This window comes from Narcine bancroftii, chromosome 3 (assembly GCF_036971445.1).
Source record: "Narcine bancroftii isolate sNarBan1 chromosome 3, sNarBan1.hap1, whole genome shotgun sequence".
In the NCBI taxonomy this organism is placed as follows: Eukaryota; Metazoa; Chordata; class Chondrichthyes; order Torpediniformes; family Narcinidae; genus Narcine; species Narcine bancroftii.
The window spans coordinates 207,894,760-207,922,679 of record NC_091471.1 but is presented as its reverse complement, the minus strand read 5'-3'; the positions used below and the strand labels follow the sequence as shown (position 1 = coordinate 207,922,679).

The following is a 27,920-nucleotide window of genomic DNA, read 5'->3' as shown; positions in this document are numbered from 1 at the left end:
TGATGATAGCCAAGGATTGTCAATTTTGGAAAATATCCGTGGCCCTTGCAGATTTGCGGAAAAGTCCTGATTATGGGGGATGATGGCTTTATTTAGTCATAGTAGTCCCCGCATGGTCTCCAACCCCCTGATGTCTTAAGGACCATGTGGAGAGGGAAGGCCCAGGGGCTGTTGGTGTGGTGGACAATGCCGAGTTCCTCCATTTAAAAAAAACTCCTCCTTGGCGAGGTTGAGTTTATATGGCGGGAGGCGACGTGCTCTGGCGTGAAGTGGGGTCCTTTAGTGAGGATGTGATGCCTTATCCCATGATCAGGCTCAATGGAGTTAAAGTGCGGCGTTGCGATGGAGGGGAACTCGGCTACAATCTTGGTGAACTAATTGCTTGGTCTTACCGCCGAGAGTAGGTGGGGTGATGTCAATTTGGTGCCTTCCAGTGGAAGGGTCTGAAAGGTCTTTGCATGTATTAGCCGGCACTCTTGACATCGACTAGTAAGGAGTTGGCCCTCAGGAAGTCCACCCCCAGGAGAGGCTGGTGGACTTCTGTTAAAACAAGTCGCCAAGTGAAGTGGTGGTTGCCTAAATGGAGGGGGATAGTACGGGTGCCATAATCCGTATCAAAAAATTTTTGGCAGCCTGTAACGCATGCCCTGCCTTCCGGTGGCTTGCGTTTGAGGTGGGGGGGGGGGGGAGGACGCTGACCTCAGCCCCAGTAACAACCAGGAAGCGTTGGCCTGACACTGTATCCCAGACATGGAGAAGGCTGTTGTGTAGGCCAGCCACCGCAGCTACAAATGATAGACAGCATTGGCGTTTCCCTGAAACCTGCAGGGTGATTGGCATCGGCGGGCCTCAGCACCACATCGCTGATGGTAGAAGCAATATGACTCACTGGGGTTTACAGGCTTGGAGGCAGACTTGCTAGTCAGTCTGTCAAGCAGCCTCATGGTAGGCCGATGTTGACAAGAAGAGGTCACGTGGTCTAATGAAATGCAGGCATCCCTTTTTGCTGCCCAGGACAGGTCGGCTCTGGCGGTTACCTTTCTGGGGTCTGCAAAATCCTCTTTGGCTATGAGTAGCCTGATGTCTTCTGGTAACCTCTCCAGGAACATTTGCTCGAATAGACCGCAAGGGGTATGGCCATCATTCAAGATGAGCATGTTGCTTATGAGGGTGGATGAGGCCCTGTCCCCCAAACTGACCATGTGTAGCAGACGAGCAGCACGCTTGTGCCGTGAAAGCCTAAAAGCTTGGGTTAGTAGCTCCTTGATGGCCTGATACTTGTTCCAGAGGCTTCTGGAGGAAGTCAATAATGCGTGTCCTGCTCGAGGGCACCGACCACATAGTAGAAGCAGGTGTTGTTGGCGGTGATGTTCCGCAAGGCGAACTGCGCCTTGGCTTGCTGGAACCACACCCATGGCTGTGATGTCCAGAAGCTGGGCAGCTTCAACGAGACTGCATTGATTTCAGGCTGGTTGATCATTCTTCAGGTCCACGATGCTGGTTGGACCAGTCAGGGGTCACCACTGTAGCGACTGCTATGGCTGGAGAGGTTAGGCTCAAAGAAGAGGCACTCTATGGGAGTGAATTCAACACTGATTTATTGTGCTGGCAGCTCTGCTTATTAAGGGCTCAGAAGCCCATCTTTGACGTCATCAAGCCAGCCGGCTGGTGGCATTATGATCCACTTCCTGGGATTGGTTGTTTACTGCTATCCGAGGAGCAGCCAATCAGTGAACCCCTCTCATCCCCGTGTGGCTGCTTCTTTAGCTCTAACCGATTGGCTGCCGCTGGCATAGCCCATCTCGGCTGGCAGTGTAGGCCGTGGGCATGGCGCATTCCGCGCCCCGCTACATGTGTCAATTTATTGTATACAAAGTATGGTGTCGGAGAGGTCTCAACACTCACAGCAAATAATTTTGTAAATACAATATGTGAAGGACTGGCAAAGAAGCTTGTATGCTCATTAGAGATGTACATGTTAAAGTACAAGAGATAATTCAAGAAAGTGCAAACTCAGTCAATGTGCAATCTGTGTTTACGTGATGAAGGATGAGGGCCATGAAAATATAAAAAGAAATCAATAGGAGGAGCTTTGGATTTAATGAGGAAAAAATGGAGAAAATAACAAAATTTGAGATGTGTAAGTATTTAGAATTTGAGGTGTCTAAGATAATGAGAGGGATAGATAGAGTTGATGTGGAAAGGCTTTTCCCATTGAGAGTAGGAGAGATGGATGCAAGAGGACATGGGTTGAGACTTGACGGGCAAAGGTTTAGGAGTAACATGAGGGGGAACTTTACTCAGAGAGTGGTTACTGTGTGGAATGGGCTTCCTTTGAAAGGTGGTGGAGGCAGGGTCAATTTTGTCATTTAATAAAGTGTTGGATAAGTATATGGATTGGAGGGGGATGGAGAGATATGGGCAGAGTGCTGGTAAGTGGGATTAGAGGAGGGTACTTGAATCAGTGCGGACTAGAAGGACCAAATTAGCCTGTTTCCATGCTGTAATTGTTATATGGTTATATGGTCAATATTCATCCCAGGGTAAAATGAAGGTATAATTACAATGGTTCTTTCCTAAATCATTCAGAGTAAGGAATACTATCTTTAGCTTTGAAAACTTTGAATGTATGTTCATTGTTTGGGGAGAGAAACTTGCCATTGATAAACCTATCAGTATAGCAAATACTGTGTGAAAAGTATTGAAATCAGTGATCTGAGACAGAGTTAGATTAAAACAAGGGTGGTTATCAGTTGAAGGTTCTCAAAGAATGTGTGTATTCTGGAGCTTGTTAGAATAATAGATAGGTGTCCACCCATAGATCTTACCTGTAGGACTGTTTTGTAGCACTATGTTAAATTTGATATTTTTGTTAATTGCCATAAAATAACTATTTACCCAGAGTCATTATTGGAAACTAAATATAGCTCATTCTTAAATTCATTTAGCATACCACTTTTATTTCTGGATACATTGTTATAGTAAGCTATTTTAGAGGAGGTCTAGAGGACCACCAAGACATGACCTTTGAGGCAGATGGCTGCTTCTACCATTTCCTAAGGGTCCCCTTCGGCATTACCAATGTATCTGTTCGGGATCGGCACCCTCAGGAGTCCTTGAGAGCATTGCCAACCACCCCGCATCCTCGTCATCTACCACTATCCATGATGCCCCAGTGAAATGTCACGCTACCCCTGCCCGGGTGGAAGACATGTCAGATCCGACGCCATGCATACACCAAGCCGACGCTGACAGCAAAATACAGGTGTCCCAGACCAACCAAGATTCAACACCTGCAATGCAGCTAGTACTATGACGGTCACAGCGGCAAACCAGACCACCCGAAAGACTCAACTTGTAAGAATATTTAATTCACTTTACCCCACCGGATTCTTTCTAAAACAGGGGGTGAATGTGGTAAACCACTGTATATATGTTTGGATGTGTTAGGACATGCCCCTTGCTGACTGTGCTCTTCCCACCGATCCGTGAATAAAGGCGACTGTGCTACAGCCCCCTCCTCTGTCCAGGACAGTCAACCAGCATGGACGTGCCTCTATTCTGTTGTGAATACAAGCCTATCAGTATCTCACAACTTCTAATCTTTGAAGTTATTGATAGTGCATCAGACTTCAAACCTGTTCGATGAACTTGGTGATTTTCATTTTCTGTTGGAAAATATTACGTAGAAACAGTCCTATTTTCCCCATACCTTAGCTACTCTAGCTGTGTTTGGTACAATCAGTTGTCTGAATAAGTCAGATGATTCAAGACAAACTAGAAATTTAATTTGAGTATTTAATGGTGCATTGAAAGGAAATTCAGGATTTAAATCAACTGATGCTTTTGTTCCTTGTTGTGGGAAAGCATTAGCAACTTGGATGATTAAATTTTGTAAATGATTGATGCAAATTTTAAAATGTGACTTTTTTCCTTTCAAGATGGCCCCAGACCAAACCAGAAGGAGATTCTCTCCTTGAGAGCATTCTTGTTGCTGTTTGTGAAACAATTGATAATGAAGGTGAGAATTTGAAATTTAGAAATGTATTGCATTTTTGTCATGAAAAGTATGGTTTTATCTGTAGATTTGCTTGGTTTGTAGTTATTTTTGCCAATTATATCTTTATAATTGAGCAGTTTTTGCTGAGAATTTCCAGAAATGAATAAGAATATTTTATTTGAGGAATGCTAGTTCCATTTGTCCAACATGATACCAAGAAATGGTTAAGATATCAGGATGTTGTGGGTCCTGACAACAGCAGAGCTAAGTGCGTTTTTACTGAAATTGTTACAGTTACACAATGATTTAAAAACGACGTGACAATGTGGAAAATTGTTTTAAGTGTGTTATGTTCACAAAAGGCAAGACAAATCTATTCCTGCTAAATTTTGTATTTTGAGCCAAGGAACGGAAGATGTTATCATCAATGCTATGCGGTACTTAGTCAGCATTTGCCTTCATGCTAAATGTAAATGTGTGTTTTGCTGGGTTCCCTTTGCCCCAGAACTTTTCATGGACAATAAAAGTCTGAGTTGCAAGGGTGACTATCATTAGCACTGAAGCTGCATATGACTATGTGGAATCTAAGAGCTTGGGCAAAACTGAATACATTGGGATTCCATGGGCTAGATCAGTACTTGCACAGAAGATAGTTATAGTTATTGTTGTTGAAAGTAATTTCTCTTTGTCTGAAAACATTGCTTCAGAACAAAATTTAAAAATAAACTGCAGTTGCTAGAAATCTAACATTAAAAATAGAAAATGTTGGAACAACTCATCAGATCAGGTAGCATATCATTCATACCATGCTCGCACGGATCAGATAGTGTTTCTCCAGGACCAGATGGCAGAAGGGAGAACAGTTTACATGCGGGATGTGTGGAGTTTTTCACAATGTTTATTACTTTCCGCCTTTATTGAGTGTAGTAGATGTCCTTCATGCTAGGAAGAGGTTCCCCAATGATCTCATCTGCAGGGTTTTGTGGTCTGAGGTGGTACAGCTTCCAAACCAGGCAGTGATACAGTTGCGCAGAATGCTCTCAACACATCCTTTGTAGAATGTAGTGAGGATGGAGGGTGGGAGATGGACTTTCCTCAGCATTTGCAGGAAGTAGAGGCGCTTCTAGGCTTTCTTGGTGTTAAGGGACCAGGTGAGATTCTCCGCTAGGTGAATCCACTAAGTTCCTTGAACTTAATATTCTTGACGACCTCAATGGTAGAGCTGTCAATGGTCAGCAGAGCATGGTCCCCCTGGGCCCTCCTGAAGGCGACAACCATCTCTTTTGTCTTTTTAACATTCAAATACAGGCTTTATGCTCTGCCCCAGTTCGTTAGTATCTGCACTTTGTCTCTGAATACTGTCTCCTCGTTCTTACTGATAAGGCCCACCATGTCATGTTGTCAGTGAACTTGGTGAAGTCATTTGAGTTGTGTTTGGCTGCACAATCATAGGTCAGTAGAGTGAACAGCATTGGACTGAGCACGCAGCCTTGGGGGGCCCCCGTGCTCAGTATGATGGTATTGGAGGTGCTGTTTCCAATCCGGACTGTCTGAGGTCTCCCTGTCAAGAATCCAATTGCAGAGGGAGGTGTTTAGTCCCAGCTGGACCAAATTCCTTATCAGGTATTGAGGTACGATTGTGTTGAATGCTGAACTGAATGCAATAAACAGCATTCGAACGTATGAGTCTTTACTTTCCAGGTGGGTGAGGGCTAGATGAAAGGCGGTGGCGATAGCATCATCCATGGTGCAGTTGGATCTATATGCAAGCTGCAGGAGTCCAGTGACAAAGGGGCAGCAGGTGCTTGATGTGTCCCATGATGAACCTCTTGAAGTACTTCATGATGTTGGACGTGAGTGCGACAGGCCGGTAATGGTTGAGGCAGCACACAGATGACTTCTTTTGCACAGGCATAATGGTGGTGGCTCTGAAGCATGTAGAGACCACAGTGCTACTCAGGGAGATGTTAAAGATCTCGGTGAGAACATCTGCTTGCTGAGCTGCACAACTCCTGAGCACTCTGCTGGGAATTTTATCCGGTCCAGCAGCTTTTCTTGGGTTGACTTTGCCTAGTTCTCTCTTCACATCAGTCACTGTAAGACACAGCACCTGATCGTTCGGAGGAGAGATGGTCTTCTCCGCTGCCCCATTGTTTTTTGCTTCAAACCACATGTAGAGGTTCAGTTCATTTGTGAGGGAGGCATCACCAGCATATGCAGATGGGGTAGTCTTGTGGTTAGTGATATCTTGGATCCCCTTCCACATGTGTCGCATGCCTGTGGTGTCCAGGAAGTGACTGAATGTGATGGATATGCGTACGCTTTGTCTCCCTGTTGGCCTTAGACAGTTTGGCCCTTGCTAGGGCTGCCATGTCGCCCGCTCTGGAGGCATCGTCTTGGTTCCTGAGCAGCATGCGCACCTCCACGGTCATCCATGCTTCTGATTAGAGTGAGTAGTGATGGACTTGGGCACAGTCAGAACATTTACTAATTTAGCTGGTCACTGTTGCTCTCCAGACTTATGCAGTCGCCAATGATTGCTGCTCCCTTGAATGTGTGCCAGTCAGTGAGCTCAAACCAGTCTTGAAGTGCATGAATGGGCCCCCGCTAGCCAGGTTTCAACCGCTTCAGGACTGGTCTGGAATGTCCAATGAGCAGTCTGTATGTTGGGACTAGCATTATAGAGAAATGGTCTGAGTATCCAAAGTGGGGTCAGGGCTCTGCCCAATATGCGTTGGAAATGTTTGTATACAGAAGGTTTATCGTGTGTGTCCCTCTCGTAGCAAAGCCCCTCTCATAGCAAATGTTGAAAGAGAAACAGATAATATTCCTGGTCTGGGACTCTCCATCAGAATCAGAGAAGAGTAAAACAAGTTGGTCGATTTTGCAGAGAATATAGGGGAAGGCAATGGGTGCAATCATGGAAATTTCTTGGGGATGAAATAATGTTTCAGGAAAGTTGTTGAGATCTGTGCAGCCCAATGTCACCAAAGAAATATTCTGCTGTGGAAATGTATTTCAGTTTGTTCAATGTTGCTGAGCCTAAATTCTAAATTTCCCTATCTAACAGTACTGTGGGAAGGGCTGCACCCATTCAAAAAGGTTGCTATCCATCACCTTCTGAAGGACATTTGGGAGCCTTGTGGGAAATGACCTCATTCTGGAAATTATGTTTAGAAATATCAGGTTTCTTTACATTGATGTATTACTGTTACTGTAAGATAATTTTCTCATTGCATCACTTGTTTATTTTGAATACACATTGGAATAAATTGATAAATTGAAATGTCACAAAGAAGTTCCTCTCACCCTGCACTCAAGGTGGATTTGAAAAGCATAGTATGATCATCATGTATTTGTGAAATGTCTTCAATTTTCTAAGAAATCTGAGGAGATTTTGCATGTCATTAAATGTGTACTGGGGAAAGTATACTGTTTGGTTGCATCAAGATCTAGATTGGTAACTCGAGTGCCCAGAAATGCAGAAGGCTCCAGAAAGTGGCAAACCTAATCAAGTCCATCAATGAAGTTATCAATGTGAGTTGCTGCTTCAAGATGGCAGCCAACATCATAAAGGGTTCCCATTACCCTGGTCACATCCTCTTCGCTGCTCCCTTCAAGGAGAAGAGTCAAAAGCCTGAAGTCCAGTGCCTTTGGACAAAAACCTGAAGACCAGCATCTCTAGGTTCAAGAATACTTCTTATCCAGCAGCTAACAGGCTCTTGAAGCTCCTATACTACAATAACCTTCCCTGTAAAGTAATTCGGGACCACCAAATGACCTGTTTGCACTATTAAAACATTACATTTTTCTTACACTAATTGCAACTGAATATTTATCTAACTATTCCCTTTACATTTATTATCTCTTTCTGTCTTGGCATGTTGTGGTAATTCAGTGTATAGCATTGTAGTTGGTGTACCTTGTGCCTACAGCAGGTCAGAATTTTGGTGCAACTGTGCATTGTACTTGTGTACTCATTACTCCATATGAGGAAAGATCTCCCAAGGCACCACGCAAAATAACATTGGCCCACAGAAGGTATAATGACGATTGGCTAAGAAGTGGCTCTGATGGTGCCTGTTAAAGGATGAAAGGGAAGAGGAGAGAAATATTTCATGAGCAAAAGGACATTACAAGTTAGAGCACAAACTTAGTTTTAGATGGATAAAATAAAGATACCAAAATGGAAAAAATACACAAAATTCACCACAAAAGATAGTTGGTAGTGCAGTTCATTTTTGTATTGGTAGGACTTAAAATTACAATTTTTAATGGACCAAGAAATTAGAAAAAAAAGCCTCTTTAGATGATCTTTTCCCATTGATATAACTCCATGCCCACTTTAATTGTGAACCTTCAGATTTGCATTAAAAATGAATGAAGAAACAAATAAAAAAAAATTAATTTGTCAGTGGCATGTTGGTGAGGAATAATGTGAACAAGAACTAAAAGCTATGCACAATAATGTGAAAGACAATTAAAATTTTTGGGAAATTGGCATGATGAGAGAGCTTGAACTAAAATGGAGGTCCTGTAGAATTGTACTTTCAGTGTTACTTGAAAAACCGCCTGACGGAGATTTCAGATTTATTATCAGAGTACTGACATGACATCACATACAAGAGGAGAACTTCACTGTTAATTTGTTAGGGCAATTGTGGAATTGGAGATCACGTTGAATCAAATAGATGGACAGCTGTATTTATTTAATAACATCTCACATAGTCCAAAAAAGTGCCAGCCGCAAAAACTCTGTCAACTTGTATGCTGGCAAGTATTTACTAGAGGTTTCATGATAATTATTTGTGGCGGGATTGAATGCATGGTGAGTAATTAAAAGAGGTTGCCCATTGTTATTGGTATATTGTGATACATTGTATTTTGTTTCCATTCATTGACAAGAAAACTTGGTTGAATAATGGCTGACATTAAAATTGTGGAAGAATGCATTTTCCACCAGAAATATTGCTTGGAAAAGTTTGCAACACATTGAACACATTGCACCTGTGGAAATTAAAAGATGATTCAACTCTTGACTAAAGTTTTTAACTGAAGAAAGTGCATTATTTTTAATCAAGCAACAATCAACACTATAAAGATAACGAAGTAAAATCAGAAAAATTCAAGCCTTGCATACAAGAATTTTCCATAGGAGAATTGACTCAGGATGTCTGAAAGCTGGAAAAGTATATAGCATGGACAAGACTGGCAGAAAAAAGTTTGAAATTTTTTAAACCATATTTTTGTCAATTCATCAGTAAATGGTTTTGCCTTGGCTCAGGCTATCATTTGAAAAAGTGTAGGTGTCATGGTTATTCTGGATTGTTGACCTATAGGCTTCTCAATGTTCCAAGTGCTTCCAATCATCTAGGAGAAAATAAATAGTTAATTTTAAAAATGTTTATCTATTTTAATTTCCTGAGAAATCCTGAGCCATCCTTTGTATTGTAATGGAATATATTTGGGAGATAAATTGGTAAAATTAGAGTAGGTTACATACATAAACACATCTTGAAACAGATCTTAATTGAAATACTGAAGAATTCATAATCAGTAACTTTTCAGAAACTATGAAGAAAGCTATGCACATTTCACAAGTAGCTGCTAATTGAAATTACATCATTAAAACAACAAGCAGGAGATACCCTGGCTGTTGAAAGTTCTTTGCAAGGGTTTTGACAGAGTGCAGAGAAAGGTCACTCCTCGGTTCTTGTTTACCTACAAACAATAGCTTGACCAAGAAGACTAACTCCTATTGTTTGCTGAAGAAGGAGGGGGTTTTGCAAGTGTGAGAAAGAAAAGAACATGTGGCGGCGAGTTGTTCGTATCTCAGATAAAGGGAGAGAGTCACAGCTGAAACAAGTTCTCTCAGCCAGTGTGTGTGACACTGAAAGCTTGCTGGAACTGAGAGCCAGCAGAAACTGGTTTGAAACTGAAACAGAAGTTCCAGAGCGATGGATGGCTGGAAGTGCTATCTCTCTGATGTTTCTCATGGAATAAGTGGAACAGAAAGAAACTCTGTACCTGCCTGAAAGAAAGAGGTTATCATCTGGAGAACCCTGCTGGAGCAAGTTTCATCAGCAAGACATTGAGATGACTAATGGTGGTACCTGAGTTGTGAAAATCCTGGAACAACAAATCTCTCTGCAAACCTACAAAGAACCTTCCTGAGCAGTAAACATTTACCTTTCAAGCACCAAAGCCTGGTGAACTTTATTCATGTAAAATTATGTGCACAGTATAAGAATGGTCTGCAACCAGTGAACTTGGAAGAATGAGAAGTGAGATTGAACTGTGAACCAAAGAACTTCCTTAAACTTACACACACATTACATACACGTGCGCTTAGAATTAGAAGGGGGTTAAGTTAATAGAAATAAGTTAAAGTGTGATTCTGTTTTCATGTTTAAAGATAATTAAAAACAACTTTTGTTTGAATAATTACTTGTCTTGGTGAATGTCTATTGCTGCTGCGTTTTGGGGTCCTTTGGGCTCGTAACATTTTTCATGGCAGGTCTACAAAGAAATGTTTTAATGATTTACCACTTATGTAAAGAAACTTGATTTGAGTTGTGCATTTTTTAGTAAAATAAAATCAAAAATTAAAACTCAAATTTTAATTTTATTTAGATCTTTCCAATTATAATATTGTTCCTTGTATTATATTTTGGTTCTTTAAAAATCATGACGTTTATTTTAACATTTGTAAAGTTTTTTTGAATGTTCACAGCTATAGTTGCGACTATCTTTCTTTATAGTTGCCTGGAGAGACTGGAATGTTGTTGTTTATGATTCGTTCAAAAAAGATCCATACTAAAGTTGAATTGAGTTTTCCAAGGTTTATTAAACCTTATATGGGTTACCACATTATTACAACTTTGTTATATGATTAAATGATGCTTAAAAAGATACTTAAAATGTTAAATAAAAGTTTTTGGTCTATTCCAAGACCTTCCATCTTTGCAGAATAAAAGAAAATCAAAACTGAACTTTATCTTAAACACGGAGAGAGAGACCTTATCTAAGAATACATTTTTAAGGAGACACTCTAAATATCTCAACAACGTCTTTATAGTCTTCTTGCAACATCTGCATTTTTAACCTTTATAACTGTCATTGAAAATAATTTGATTGATATTCAGAGAAATGATGGCCAATGAGGGTCAGTTGAGTGGTTTAAAAAAAAAGGTATTTGGGTATAACTGATTAGCCAACCCATTAATGCATTAGAAAGTAAAACACCATGCGTACACATGATAAATATTGCAGTTACAATGCAATTGAGGGAATTTATGTTTTATGAATTAATAGTTTAAGAATCATAATTTATTTTCTATTTTTAGGATCATGGCATTAAGGAAGATGAACTGCAGAGTATTCTTAACTATCTTCTCACCATGCATGAGGTAAAGTAACGTCAAACACTTGAAAACGATTCACCAATATTTTTCCTAATCTATATCCAATATGCTTCTAATTGATAAGAAAATATATTTAATAACCAAAGGATGTTTCAAATGTAAGGTGCATAAAATGACATGACTTTGAGTCATATTAAAATCGAATCAGAAAAGTATGATGTGAGTCGATGGTTGTTCACTTCAACCATTTATAATACCCTCGTCCATAGAATTCCTGCATTGGTTCATCAATCGTAGCAGAACTGTCAGACTGCCTAATTTCTGCTTGAACTGAAAATAATCACAGAAGTAAAGGTAAATAAATTTGTTGGTTGGACAAGTCACAATTAAGCAAAAAATATATTTCATAAGTAATTAAATTTACTTTGAACAACTTACCTCTATCCCAATTGTTCACTGAAAATATTCATGGAGTTGTATCTTTACATCTGAAATGCTGAAATATTCTTAACCCACAATTTATTGTCATAAAATTTAAAGGAAATCATAAATGAAAGGGATCCAGTCTGAGTTGTCTTGATGTGGTCATGATGGCGAAAGGATTGCCACAAGATGGCAGCCTAGCTAGAATTTTAAGTGAAATTTAGGAGTACTGTAGTTTCATATTTTTCCAAGAAGGCTAGTAAAATCTTGGTGAGTAAATTGATTTGACAGTACTATCTCACCATTTAGTTCATCTGATTAGCTGGTGAATTTGTAAATGTTAAGAAATTGTGAAGAAAGAATGTCCATTAATTCATAACTCCAAACTTCATTCCTGCTAGCAAAGAACTAATTCCACATGTATATTTGTATTGCTTTTGCAAATTTCAGAGTTGATTATTTGTGTTGATAAACTGTAAAATTTCACAAAGTACAATGTGAAACATCAATCATTGATTAACAAGGGCCATTTCCAGGCACTTGAGAATGTTTTCCCCAATGTAAAGTACAATTGTGCTTTACATGGAGATTTTAAAAAACGGAACACTTTCATTATTTATCAATTGGATTTGGAGCATTTGCTGCTCTCCTGAATAATTCAAAAGACGGAGCTGGAGTAAACTGTTGAAGTACCTCATGCACTAAGTATGACATAGCAGCTGATGTGAATTTGACTTGATGATGAATTTATATTTTATTAACTGAATTGTATTTTTAATGCTTTTATCATGTCACAATTTAATGGTTTGAGCTGTTTTTAAAAAAAATATATAATTTCTCTAAATTACCATGCAACTAACAAATTGGTCACCTTTACTTCTGGAGTTGTTTGTGAAGCCTTAGTTATTGTCTTCCTAAATTGTCAAATTGTCTGAAGATAAAAAGTGATTAAGAATATTTGATGTAATTTTAGCCTGATAATTGTGGAGATTTTCTATTTTTGTAATTTTTGATAGCTTATTTTATAAATAGTTTTCAATTGATATCAGTTATTTAGGAAGGTGATTCAAAATTTTGGCTTTGATTTTACTATAGGTCATAGTTTGAATATCAGAGCTCAAAAAATTGATACGAAGATAATGAAAATAATTATTTCTGTGCATAACCTAGTGTAGGATAGAAAACTTATATTTTCATTTTACTCATATATATGCCTCGTAATTCGCAAACCTACAAATTTTCTTTTAGGTAAAGGATATTTCTCAATATCTTCATTGTTCATTTATTTTGTACTTCATGTAACTTATATAATTTGCCTTTTACTGTAGGATGATAACTTAATGGATGTTCTGCAACTGCTTGTCGCTTTAATGTCTGAACACCCAGGCTCCATGATTCCTGCTTTTGATCAGAGGAATGGAATGCGGTAAAAGATTAAACATGATCTTGAATATTGCCAAGTAAATTAGAGGAGTGGGAATTTTGCAGTTGATTGAAAATAGTAGCTTGCAGTATACATTCTGTATATAATTGTATAAAATAGTTTTAAAAAAATATTTTCCTTCCATTTCTATTATTGGCATCTTATCAGAGAATTTTATCCTTGTTCTCCAGAGGGTTGTGTCAGTTATTCTTTGAATTGATTATTTGATATGCACGTTAGAATAATTTTTTATATAAAATTAGTTTCCTAAAAAAAACTGATTTTGTTGAGGCAGGACCAAATCAATAAACCTTTGATGCTTATAAATTGTGGATAATTGTACTTTTTCTGCGAGTGCAGTTTGTTTATACCTGGATGAGAAAGCACAATGAGAATTTAAGACTTGTGTAATTCTGATTTTTGAGTTTTATTGTTATGTTCATGAAGCGTGAGTTCAGTCTTTGATCTCCAAGGATGTAATAACATTTTTAAAAATAAACTTCTCCAGATGCTGTGAGAAAAGTTTTAAAAAAGCACATTTATTCTTTTTATAATTTCAAAGTGATGAATATCGAATGGCTAAAAGACTACATCCCTCTAATGTTTTATTTAAATTATTTTGACTGGGAATTTATTTTTAGGTAGTTAATGAATATCTCCCTGTAAAACCTTATTATGTCCTTGGTTTTCATTACCTGATATTCTAATGCTTTTCTCTCTGGCTTTTTCTTCTCCCACCGACCACTCATCAACCGCATGAACTCACCCAAAACTTTTATTTATCTATTTTCTAACTTCTATTAGATACTGTTCATTGACAATCTTTGTCCCAGTTGACCTATGTTAATTTCTGATTATTTGCACTCAACAATTAGTGACCTGACATTTGATCAAGGGTTAAATTTTTCATTGCATGTCAGAAGAATTTTTTGACTGCCTTCATTCTGTCATGGTGATACTTGTCCTATTTCAGTGAGGTATTCAGAACTTCCTGAGTACCTCCTGGAAACATCAGCAGAGATCTCATCCACAATGCCTAAATGTGATTTGCACCCATTATTGACAAAGACAAGAATGCGCTATAAACCTTTACTCAACCAAAGCTTTGCTTTCTTTGTTCTAAATTCAGTCAAGTTATGTTTGTGGCTAGCAGGTTTACAATGGCTCTGGTCTGGCAATGGTTTGATTTTAAAATTCTATTCTTTTTGCATTAATATCATGCCTTGGCCTTGCTTCTCAGCCTTTCTTCTTACTCCTTTCCCTGAACTTAAAGTCTTTGTAAACTCCTCCAATCAGTCAAGATCTCTGCATTGCCCCACTTCTGACTGTGCTTTTATGATTTTAATCACTCCACCACTGTGAGCTCTCAAATTTCTCTTTGCCTTTCCAACTCTCTCTTACTTTAAGTAACCCTCTGTCTCCTTTCAATGATGCAATACTGAAAACATTTTTGCAAGGAAAGACAGATTTTTAAGATGTAAACTATGATATCTTGATATGATTTCTAATAATTTGAGTGTTCTGTGATCTGTTATATTTTTGCAGAATCATCTATAAACTGTTGGCATCAAAAAATGAAGGGATAAGAGTGCAAGCTTTGAAAGTAATGGGTTACTTTCTAAAACATCTTGCCCCAAAGTATGTGCAAGTAAACTTTTACTGAACCTACTCACTCAATTAAATAGCAAAAAATACCGTATATCCATCAAATATGGTTTATGCTTCACAATCCGGATATGATTTGTTGTTTACTGAAATGCTTTAGTCATAGGAATTGAGGGATGTATTTGTGCTTGGGGCTGAGACTGTGCTTTTAAATGGAAGTTTTTGATTTAAAAGAATTTCTTTCTGTCCTAGACGCAAGGCTGAAGTTATGCTTGGACATGGTTTGTTCTCCTTGTTGGCAGAAAGGTTGCTGTTACACACCAACACAATTACCATGACAACATACAATGCTTTATTTGAGGTGAGCATCAACTAATCAAAGCAATAGTTGGTTGAACAATGTAGAGGTTTTCATCAAGAGGAAATGCCAATTTAATTACTCTTGTTATCGTGTTTTGCTGGGTGTTTTAAAAAAAAATTAAATTAAACAAATGCATTGTGTTAATGCCTCTGGAACAAAACAATTGAGTGGTGCATTTTTCTTCCAAGTTCATTCAACTGAATTGAGTTCTTTTTAAACAAATAAATTTTTAGTGTAGCATGATTGTTCTTCACAAATTCAGGTATAATGACATGACCATTAAATAACCATGGAAAGAGGTAGGAGGACATGGTACTCAAATAACCATCGAGAGAATGACACGGCAGTTAAGTAGCTCTGGGAGAATTTCAAGCTATTCCATTTTACATATTTTTCATTTGCCTTTTATAATCCTGCAAAGTTGAAGATAAAATTTTGTAATAGATTGAATTTTATATGGATGGGAAATGGGTTTTTCTTTATTATTTGTCAGGTTTACTTTGGGAAAATGCTATGGTTTGGCTAGCATATCATCTGGTTTTCTCATTATTTTCATTAATTTAAGGATTCCTCCAAACTCTGAGCCTGCACTTTGTAAGTCATACATTGTGACTCCATAAGACAGTTGCCCTTGTTAGAAAAATGAGCAAAACCAGGCAAATCTGACGTCATTTGTTCGTGATTTGTGGCCATTAAATCTTAAATTTGAAGATACTCAAAATGAGGAATTTGGAGTAAGTTAAGATCTACTTCCAGTTAAATCTACAGCAGGTTTCTTTGAGCCTTTTAGTGATCTTGTGTGATTTGCAGTATTGCCCATATGTTTTAGATTTGTTGATGAGTTTTCCTGGTTATAGAGTTAGCAGTGAATGCTTCAGCTTCCATCAGTAGTGGGAGATTTAAAAAAGCTAATAAGAAGGGAGAAAATTTATTATCAGAATAAACTGGCAAATAATATGAAAACAAACTGGAAGAGCTTCTCTGGATTATGAAAAGGAGATGAGTAGCCATGGTATTTGTGGGAACCCTGGAGAGTGAGATTGAAGACAAAGAATTGCAGAAAATTTAAACAAATATTTTTTATCAATATTCATAGTGGAGGACAATGCATATGTTCCAACGAAAATGGAGGACAATACATATGTCCCAAGGAAAATTCATGGGCTTGTCAAAAGGGCTGTAAGAGCTTGTAGGAAAGAACTTGCCACAATCTCCATGGAGAACAAAGTATTATAAAATCCAACTGGGCAAAATGCATACAGAGGTACACAAACCAGTGATCATTGGGGGGAATCAGAGGTAAAGAGTTTGAGCAAATTGAAGTTCTTGGAAGTCACTATCTCAGAGGATGTTTCCTGGACCCAACACACAAATGGCATAGTGAAGGAAGCATCCCAACGCCTCTACTTCCTCAGGAGTTTATGGAGGTTTGGTATGACATCGGAAACCCTAGCAAATTTCTACAAATGTGTGATGGAAAGTGTGCTGACTGGCTGCATCATGGTCTGGTGTGGGAGCACCAATACCCCTGAGAGTAAAGCCCTGCAAAAGGTAGTGGACACAGCCCAGGACATCACAGGTAACATCTTCTCCATCATCGAGAACATTACAGGGAATGTAGCTGTTGGAGAGCAGCAGTAATCATCAAGGATCCACACCACCCAGCGCATGCTCTGTTCACACTTCTACCATCAGGAAAGAGTTATAGGTGCCACAAGAATTGCACCACCATGTACAGGAACAGCTGCTTCCCCTCCACCATCAGACTCCTCAACAACAAACTCTATCAGGGACTTATTTAAGGACTCTTACTTTTGCACTTTATTGATTTTTTTTTTCTATCTCTGTATTACACAATTTGTTAAAATTTCTTTATTTGTTTACGTGTTAATTGATTCAGTTTTTTTTGCACTGCCAATAAGTGACAATTCTGACTCGACCGGATGAAAAATAATTTTAGGGTTGTACTCTGTATATATGTACTCTGGCAATAAATGTGAATTCTGAATGTGAATGCAGTATTAGATCCAGTGAGGAATGGCATGGGCAAATCAACTGGGATCATTTTGAATGGTGGACAGACATGAGGAGCGAGGTGGCTTACTGCTTCTGTTTCTTATGTTCCATATTTCTCTAGCATATTTTGCAATTCTATTTTTGTTTCTTATTTCCCAGTATCCCATATTAGAATTAATTTCTCTGCACAAAAACTTAACACGGGTTGAAAGTGATAGGTTCCTGGTCTTTGTTTTCTACTTCCTCCGACAACATGATTAAAATTGGGAACTTAGCATCTGAAGTGATAAGTATAAATCTATATATGTCTTCTGTGAATAACCTATTGATATGTCACTGCTCTGTAATGTTTTCCCTCTTGTACGTGAGATAGCAGCACATTTTTGGTAACTGTTTGGAGGAGCATACTTAATTCAGGAACAGGTGAAATAATGAATCTGTTTTACTCCTATATACAATTCGATTAATCTTTCACTTTTGCTCATGATCATTATGGGAGAATTCCCTAATTGGTGATTCTTCATTTCATGTTTTTTGAGAACATGCTAAATATTGACAATGTACTCCAGATATATGATAAGAGAAGTGGCTTATTTACAAGGATCCCTTGTTGAGAGGATCATTTTGGACATTTTATATAGAATATAAAATCTGAAGATAAAGTGTATTCAGATGGTTTTGTTTGGCAAACAATTCATTTATAATTGAAATTTTATTTTTAAGATCTTGACTGAACAGATTTGTACTCAAGTTGTACACAAGCAGCATCCTGACCCAGATTCATCAGTGAGGATTCAAAACCCACGTAAGCATAATTTATTTTCATTAAAATTTTCTTCCAATACCTTTGAAGTTGCATTATCTTTATTTCGTTAATTTTTTTTAGATAGCAAAACTGCTGTATTGCATTGAAATAAATTGTAGAACAGAAAGTTAAATTGTTTTGTTGGAGTTAAACTGTCAAAGCACATATCCGTGTTGTGAAGGATCCTGGAAAGACAAAGATGTAATTGAGAAGAAAGAAAATGCTTAATCATAACTACAAATTTTGCATCAGAAAACAATAGGACAACAAATGTAAATTTATATCTTCTGCTGAGATCTTAATAAGGAAATATGCCTGTAATCGGGCTGCTCTCGTGTGGAAATGCTTATATTTAAGAATGTACTGCATATTCAATTGTTGCATGAGCATTGAATACAAACAGCTTTCTACTCAGCAGAGCAATGACTGCAGGACACTTGCATAGCACTGTTGGATACAATGTAGTCTGTACAAGGGTGCCAATCCTCTGTAGATTTTCTAGCTGTAAGACAAGGAAGGCCATCTGCTGAGTTTACACAAAATAGACTATGTCCATTAAAATGAAGAGTGAATGGTGTTTAGGGCTTTTTATTTGTTAATTAAATTAGTTTCAATATTTATATATTGAGAGTGTGAGATTTTAAACATTAAACTTTGAAATATTTTAAATAATTTTTATTCTTTTTAACTTTTTGCTTTTTTAAAGTCAACCTCATGTCATTTTGAATGTTTGTAGATATCAAAAGAATCGATATCTGAGTAACTTACAGATTCTACAGACTGTCAAAGCTATTCTGTCAGTATAATCAGCTTCTTGCACTCCAAGAAGGCCTGCAGTATCTTTCTGAGACCTTGCTGGGCCCATAGTACTTGTGGTCTCAGATGATCTGCCACAGTATGTAAGTGGGTGACGCTGATAAAGCAACATTTATTTCCCACCTCAAGTTGCTTTAAGAAAGTATATGCTCCCTTTTCCTCAAATGGCTGCATTATTTGTGATATCAATATAGAAGATGCATAAGAAGGTGAAAATGTTTCTGAACCAGTGTCAAGGTGTCAATGACAAGTTGATTGAAGGGAACCTGGAGGTGAGCGTTCAATAATATGGCTTCTCTTGTTCTTGGTGTTAGTGATTGTGGGTAAAGAAAATGCTGTCAAAAGTCATCTGTAGATTGCACCTGCTTCAGCCATGGTGTAGCAGTATACTGTGAATAAATGTAAAGCTTATGACATGGATAAAGTTAATACAGTTGTAAAATTCACAGGTTCATTAAACACTGGCCATTCACTTTCATTTGATTGTAAGTTGGGGAAAAAATAGAATATATCAATGAGCAAAGTACAGAGGGATCCAGATATTCTTTGGCATGCCATGTAAAAGATTAACAGGCAGGTGAATTGCCCGCTTAGAAGTATTGTTAAAATTACCTGGTACTAATGACGGGAGTATCGAGCTCATTTTTGTTCCCCTTATTAAATGAAGGATGTCTTGGCATTAAAGGCAGTCCAAAAAAGACAAACTAGACCCTGGGAAGTGAAGGTTGTGGCTAAATTGTGAGATCTATTTTCTTTGGAGTTAAGCAGAATGAACAATGATCTTACTGAAGCAGAAGATCCAAAGAGGACATGAGAAAATGTTGAGATGGTTCTATGATTGGAAGAATCATGAAAAAAAGAGACATGATAACATTATATAAAGACAGCACTGAATTTAAAACTGAGGGCGTAGAAACAACTTCCTGCAATTTTGACCTTGTAAATTTTAATTTTTAATTATTTTTCAGAAATTCTGAAGGTGATTGCAACACTTCTGAGACATTCTCCTCAACGTCAAGAAACAGTAGAGGTTTGTCGTGTTTTCTTATCGGACATGATCAAACTCTTCAACAATAGCCGAGAAAATAGAAGGTGCGTTTGCTGTTGGTTTAAAATCCATGTACTGTTGTTTATTTAAGTGAATTAATTACTTTGATATGATAATTGGATTTATTTGGACCAATTATTTGTAATAAATACAAATCACTTTGAATTGTCTCACCTACTATGTTCTATTTTCTGATATTAGATTATTGATAATATTAAATTTTGATGTTGCCTGAAGCTTTATGGAATAGACTATTTCAGGTGTACTTGTTCCATGGTAAATTCAGAATTCTATTCATCATGACTATTCTTTAAACATTACTTAATCTATTAGAAATCGAGAAAATGCACCATCTCTTACATTCATTACCTTTTCTCAGCATATAATCTATTTTCTATGAAGACAGTTTATTCCAAAAATGCTGAGGCTGAAGGGAAATGCTTCCCTTGACTTGTGAATGCAAGTAAATTTTTGGCCTCCTTATTCCCCTGGTGATAAAGCCTACATCCCAATGACTCATCCAACATCTTTTCAATAAAGCCATTGTGCAAACCTACTTCATTACTTAATTCCTGAATAACTTATCAAAAGTCATAAAGATCATAAGCCACACACAAAAGTACCGGAGAATTCGGTGGATCAGGCAGTATCCATGGAAGACAAAAAACAGTTGACGCTTCACGCTGAAACCCTTCATCAGGAATAGCAAGAAACGAGCAGATGCCAAATTAAAGGAATGCGTTTTGCAACTGCTAGTTGTCAAAACTTTCAGCACAGAACGTCTATATTCTGGCCAGCAGGACGAGCCATTTGCAATGGATGGAGGAAGATGGCAGCTCAGACCGGAAGGGCTGGCGTTTTCTGAAAGATGAGTGAGCTCGAGACTTGAGCATCAGTGTATAATTCCAGGTGTAAAATTTGGCCCTGCTCTACTGTTGAGAAATTAAATAACTGTGTAAAGAATTTGTTACAGCACAGCGTATCGTGAAGGAGAATTTGTCATTTTAGAGAATTATTCTAAACTGTGAATCTTTGCATAATTGCAAAATTATACTGCCATCAACTAATTATATATTTGTAAAATTCTTAGCAGTATTACATCTGATGTGGTGCCCATATTTTCAGGCATTCACTTAATTTGAAATATTTTTCTGAAAACCCTCTGCACATGAACAAATTAATATTGTTGAAGGAATGTAAATGACTTTTTGAATGCCAAAATTAAGCCAAATATTTACAGAAATAGAATGCTTTCATTACAGGATATGTGAAATGTTTTTGAAGTCAATAATGTGCTCTTGAGGTCTGGTATTTTGAAAAATATGGCAAACAATTGGCTTAACAAACAAGAAGCCAGATAATTGTGATATATAAAAAAAATAAATTAAATTAGTTTAATTTTATTCTTGTCCTAAAAAATTTGCTTCCTTGGAGAAATTTTAAAAAAAATCTTGCATCTAAAGTTTTGTTAAATACTTGCAGGCTGAAATTTTCTTTAGCAAATCATTAATTCCACTCAGCCTGCTCCATCTTCAATATGATTGTGGTAAACTGCTTACATTTTAAAATACGACATTTGGAATAAATGTAGATAATTATATTGACAAAAAAAACTTACATAATGTGTAGTCAGTTTTCATTATTGAATTTGAATCAGGCAATTTTATGCTTTTACTTGTGCTCTGTTTTGTATCTGCTTTTTATAATTAGATTTATTTGTAATGACTAAAATTCATAATGGCAGTTGTTGTTTTGCAGGAGTTTGCTGCAGTGCTCAGTGTGGCAAGAGTGGATGTTATCTCTTTGTTATGTCAGCCCGAAGAATTCTGAAGAGCAAAAACTAACAGAGATGGTGTATGCTATCTTCCGTATATTGCTTTATCATGCGGTGAAGTACGAGTGGGGTGGCTGGCGTGTCTGGGTGGATACACTTTCAATTACACATTCTAAGGTGAGAATTATTAAATATATTGATAATAACTTAGATATGAATAGCTGTTTTGCTAAGTATTTATGTTGTCATTTTCCCAATACATATCATTATGAATGCATAAAAGAGCAAACATTAAGCAATGGAGCAGTGGACTTCAAATGTCAATCCATTAATATATCAGCTTCAGAAGTGGCATGATCAAAAATGGATTAAAAAAAATATATAATCATTAGATGAATCTTTTCCTAATGAAATTTCCAAGGAAGACCATGGTAAAATGTTGTTTGATTGCTTTTAATTTCTAAGCCACAAGGAGGCATACATGATCTTTGTGGTGGGCAAGTGCACAGTGAGAATGGGGATCAGTGGTGTGAATCAGACAATGGAATTATATTGTGGTCTGTGTTTTGCTGGGAAATGCCGGTGGATCAGAATTAAATTACTGGCATTTTCTTTTTAAAAAACTCAAGTCTTGGGCAGCAGAACTGAATACCCTACCTCTCTAGGCACTTTGCTTCTGAGTTCCTTTTAGATTTCAGTGGGAGACCCCCCCCTGCTGCTGAGATTTCCAAGATTTTATGCTGGGGAATCACTGCTCATATTGTGTTCATTTGAATTTATTTTTTTCAATTATACTAAGATTTACCTAAATTTTTGAGAACAGAAATTCCAAGTGTCAATGCAGAAGAAACATTAAAAAAACAACTAACACGTAAATCAGGCATTAGTAAGTGATTACACCATCTTTAACATGAAAATTCAGACATTTTGGTCTGGCTTTGTATGTTGTACCATTTTATTGAAGGGAAATAACTGTAATGAAGAAGGTTCCAAATCCTTGAGAAACCATCAACTAGAAGGGAGGCTGTTGGATATAAAGAAAAGTGACTCAATATACTTATTGTTCAGTAGTGATTACATTGAGATTGGGCACTATTGGGTTGCCTTTACACTAGGGAATAGCCCTTTTTTTTGTTAATTTGCCTTGATTGGGTCTGAGGTTAGAGGCACTGGGGCTAGACAGAAAGGTCGTGGATTAGAAGGGAGGAGTCAAAGATAGAATCTGATAGTAGTGAATGGATATGGGGGCTGGGGGTGCAACCCAATCCAAGAGAAAGAAACAACTTTGATACAAAGGCAGTTCTATCAAGGTGTTGGGCATACAGAATTTGTAAAGAACAAGCAATTAACCAGAATTGTGTTTGGAATGCAAAGCAGTAACCAATTAATGCAGCTTTGCAGTCATTCAATTAACTTCCAGATCAAGGAATCTCAATTAAAACTTGCTTCACATAGAAAGTTAGTCACTATTCCTTAGATTCAGGATAGTAGTGAAATTGTCATGTTAAAATCCATCTGTAAGAGAAAAAAAGGTACCATTAATGCAAGTTATAAACATGTATCAATTTGGTTAGATGATTGAATACAAATGGATTGGATAAATGTCATTAGAAATGTTTGATTGGAGGAAAAGTGGGCATTTGGAATGGTTGGGCCAAATTGCCTGAAAATCCAGAGGAGCAAGTGATTCTCAGACTCTTAAATAAAACCATATCTTTGTCTAATGGTACATATTTGATCTAATTCAGAGTAGAACATTGTGTCGTGTTCTGTGACATACTCTTCTTTAGAATATTTTTTTCCATAAATATACATAGCAATTTTTTTAATTTTCAAAATATATAAATATATATGTATGTTAGTTTTTTTTCTTACAAAACAAAACACAATAACCCCTTCCTCTTCTCAGTGTAAATCCGTACACTGTCAGGGTTTACAATTGGGCTTAAAAAAGAAAATTTTCAGTGGGAAGGTCAATTATATTTTTATAACAGTAGCACCTTTTTATATTTGGGCCCCTATATAGTCAAGATATGGTTGCCATATGGTAGGTGTTTTTTTTCCCCCCATACAAATACAACTATTAATCTCTGACTTCCATCGTGCTCTCTGTAAAGGGAGTCGGACTTCCAAGTAATTGCAACACTTTTTTTTGCCACAGCTAAAGCTATTTTAACAAATGAAATTTGGAATTTAGTTAGTTTATTACTTATTTCGATAAAATTGCCCAAAAGATAAAGCTCCAGGTCGTCTGCTAAGGCCACCCCTGTTATCCTGATTAGTATTTCAGTAATATCCTGCCAGAAAGGTCTCACACACGACCATGTAACATGTAGAATGTTCCTATCTCTATTCCACACCTAAAACTCATTTCTGATATTTCAGATTTTTTCTGTGACATACTCAAGAGCCTGTACTGCAGAGAAAAAAAACTCTATTTTAGCTTTTAGGTCCGTACTCCACTTAGACGCTGAACAAAAAGTGAATTTCAGATTGTTTCTTTTCCATGGGACTCCCTGTTAAAATGGACCTGAGAAGATATGTAAACTGGCAAAAGCACGTCTGAATCAACTCTTGATGTCCTTTTAATCCTTGTAGTTAACACTAATTTGGCTCAACATTTTATTTGTCAGGTGATTGGATTTGGGGAGAAAAAATATTGAATATTTTGGAAAGAAGCATAACAAATTTAATGTTGCAAAATTGAGACTTTTCTACAAAGAGGTGGTAATCATAAAAACATGTTCATTTTACAGTTAAAACAATTTTCAAAATCCCATAACATATTAATGAAAATCATTGCTAATTGATAAATGAACTACTTTAAGTACATCACCATGAATTAATATTATTAAGTTCTCTACATTATCAAATAAAAATGAGCCAATTAGTAATTTAGGGGGTCACCAAGTTATGATTTGCCTTGATATCTTTTATTACCTTTGACATTAATGCTCTGGATTCTACATTAGTAGATATGGAATTAAGATAACATAAGAGACCATTCAGTTCACCAAGCAATATCCCATGTAGTTTCGTGAGTGACCTTGTGTTCATTCGGAAGTGATTCAAATGGAAAATATTGTAAATGCCAAAGTTCAAATTTATTGTCAGGTTACATTCATACAATCCTGAATTTCTTTTTCTTGCGGACCAGGCAGAATTTCTACTTACTTGTGACTGTTAACTGTACCTGAGAAGAAATATGTATGCAAAGAGAGAAATGTAAAAAAGAAAGAAATGTAAATAAACTGGGCAAAATCAGAAAAATTAAATATGCAGTAATAAATAATGTGCAAAGTTAGAGTCTTTGAATGAGTCTCTGATTGAGACTGTTATTTGGGGGTCCAATGGTCTGAGTCCTATGCCTTTTTCCTGATGGCAGCAGTCCTGATTGGTGTGGATCCTTGATGATTGCTGCTGCACTCTGATGGCCATAAATCCATGTAGATCGGTGGTTTTTAAACTGCCCCCCTAAACTCTCATTCCATCTTAAGCAATCCCTATGCCATAAGTGTTCTGTATTCAGTAAGGGATTGCTTAAGTTGGTATGTGAGTGAAAAAGAAAAGGTTTGAAAACCACTGTTATAATCGTACCTCATTGACTCATTATGTGCACGGTTTCATAACTCCAAAGGAAATGGGCCAATGACAATTTTTCTCAAGCAAAATATTTCAGTAACAATTGGGTCTAGAGCAGTGATTCTCAACCTTCCCTTCCCACTCATATACCACCTTAAGCAATCACAGAGTACTTATGGCATAAGGATTGCTTAAGGTTGAATGTGAGTTTAGGTGGGCCGTTTGAAAACCACTTCTCAGAGGTATTTGTGATCCCATAGTAGACCGCGATGCAGCCACTACACATCTGTTGAAGTTTGCCAAGGTTTCTAATGGCACACTGAACCTCCACAAACCCCTGAGGAAGTAGAGGCTCTGACGTACTTTCTTCTCAATGACATTGGAATGATGGGTCCAGGAGAGGTCCTCTGAAATGGTGACTCCCAGGAATTTAAATTTGCTCATCCTCTCCACCTCTGATTTCCCCCTGTGATCACTGGGTCATACACCTCTGGTTTTCCTTTCCTAAAGTCTATAATTAGTTCCTTAGTCATGGTGATATTAAGTGAGAGGTTGTTATTAGTACACCATTCAGCCAAGCTTTCAATCTCGCTCAATATGTTGACTTATTGCCCTTCTTTATACAGCCAACTACTGTGGTATCATCAGCAAATTTGTAAAGGACATGTTGTAGGTGTAAAGCGAGTAGAGCAGAGGGCTAATTATGCAACTCTGTGGTGCTCTGGTGTTGATGGAGATGGTGGAGGAGACGTTCTTGCCAATGCTCACTGATTGGGGTCTGGAGGTGACTAAATCCAGAATCCTATTGCACAGCGGGGTGTATTAAGGCCCAAGTCTTAGAGTTTGCTGTTTAGTTTTGAGAGGATGATGAAGTTGAATGCTGAATTATAGTCGTTAAATAACATCCTGATGTATGTGCATTTGTTATCCAGGTGTTTCACGGTTTGTGTAGAGCAAGTAAGATGGCATCTGCCTTAGATCTGTTGCTGCAGTAGACAAATAGGAACGGATCCCTGTTGCCTCTCAGGCAGGAGGTGACGTGCTTCAATACCAGCCTCTGAAAACATCTCATCACAACAAAAGTGTTGGAAATAGGTAGCGCGTCTGGCAGCATGTGTGGAAAATGGAACTGGTTTATGTTTCAGATATGATCTTCCATCAGAACTGTAAAAAGAAAGTCAAAAGTGAAATAACTTTCACATTGGAGGAAAAGTGAGGTGGATGTAACAAAAGGGAAGGTGTTTGGTTGGGCAGAGATTCAGCGAAATTGAACTACACAAATAGTGATTGGTTGAAAGAGAGTGGTTGCACTATGACTTCAGGGTGGGGAATCACAATGGAGAAGGCAAATAAAATCTAAAATACCAGAAGAGAAAATAAATGAAAACAGGAAATATGAGATGCAACTGAAACTGTTGAATTTTTGATGTTGACAGATCTTCTGAATACGTTTGGCATTTTGTTTTTGCTTGAGAACTAAAATGACTCTTTACACTTGGAATGGACCAATTAGTGGTACTTTGATGTGCCACGGGTAATAGATTCAGCTATGGATTTGATTCTTGGCCTGATTTTATTTATTTTTTAAAAAAGTGATCTTTGACATAAATACTGTTCCACTGTATTTGGTCTACATTTGATGTAGGTTGATGAAATATAGTTGCCTAAAAATTCTGAAAGGTCTTCTGAATGCAGTGAACCAAAAATTGCTTTGGTTATTTTTCACTTTGAGTTTAAAAATATGCCATATGGTTGTCCTAAACTGAAGCTGTCTCAGAAGCTTAGCAGTATTCTGGCCAGTTGGTAGGTGGGAAGGGCAATGATTGCAAGGGATTGAGTCCTCAAGTATTCATTGTGTTGATTGTCTTTATGCAGAGGGGAAGTGTGTGGTGGTGGTATAAAGCCAAAGTTCAGAGTCAGATGAGAGAATAGGGTCCAGAGGCTGGGAGGTTGGATGGTGGTGGGTGTTGTTTGGGTTTGTGTGGCTTCCTCAGGTTAAGAACCAGACTAAAGTTGAGGTATAATCACACATTTATTTCAGGGATGCAAATGGGACAACAGGGTCAATATACTAGGCAAACCTATACACACATACACACACAATATGCAAGGGGTAAATATACTCTTCGGTTAACGAGGGAGGAACCGACAGAAGACTGGGGGAAATTACATGAATATACACATTCAACAGTCAGGATCAAGGTGATTCTACATGTCCCCACCCCTTGACTGGTATGGACTCGGCTCTTGCTACCTGACCTCAGGACTCCCCCCAACCCAGTGTGAAAGGTGCTACCTACGTGCCATGATGAGTCCAAAGAGGCAGAACAAAGGGCCACATGGTCCTTTATAGTTCTTCAGGCAGTACTGGGGGTCCAAGCACTCGGGGCAGGCTGGACCTCGTTGGCTGCTGTGGCCAATGGCTCAAAGCCAAGTGCAGGGGCTCAGCAGGGGTCAGCCGAGGTGATTCACCTGGGCCATTTGGGTGAAGGTCAGAGCTCAGTCTGGGCAGACTGCCTGGACTGCAGCACCTGGTGATTTAGGTGGGCCCATCGCAAGGGTCATCTTAATGCCTTGGGGAAAGTCTTGACCTTGATTGGCAGCCAGTGTGTCCTCTAAATAGGAATGCAACAGTGCCACCAGGTGGTGGTCACTGCCTATTACAGTGGGGTTGGCACGGCTAGGTATGGTTGCAGTTAGTGT

General features: G+C 37.9%; 1 protein-coding gene across 3 annotated transcripts in view; it reads left to right on the top strand.

The window, feature by feature from the left end:
- The window catches only part of lrba (LPS-responsive vesicle trafficking, beach and anchor containing), an 871,588-nt gene that overhangs the window by 143,639 nt on the left and 700,029 nt on the right, over positions 1 to 27,920 (top strand). For all 3 annotated transcript variants that reach the window (XM_069926437.1, XM_069926436.1, XM_069926438.1), the window contains 8 exons: positions 3,942 to 4,021; positions 11,347 to 11,409; positions 13,116 to 13,213; positions 14,756 to 14,848; positions 15,068 to 15,176; positions 17,916 to 17,997; positions 19,782 to 19,905; positions 21,620 to 21,812. In XM_069926437.1, coding sequence (XP_069782538.1) covers positions 3,942 to 4,021; positions 11,347 to 11,409; positions 13,116 to 13,213; positions 14,756 to 14,848; positions 15,068 to 15,176; positions 17,916 to 17,997; positions 19,782 to 19,905; positions 21,620 to 21,812 — 842 coding nt within the window. The remainder of the gene's footprint in view (positions 1 to 3,941; positions 4,022 to 11,346; positions 11,410 to 13,115; positions 13,214 to 14,755; positions 14,849 to 15,067; positions 15,177 to 17,915; positions 17,998 to 19,781; positions 19,906 to 21,619; positions 21,813 to 27,920) is intronic.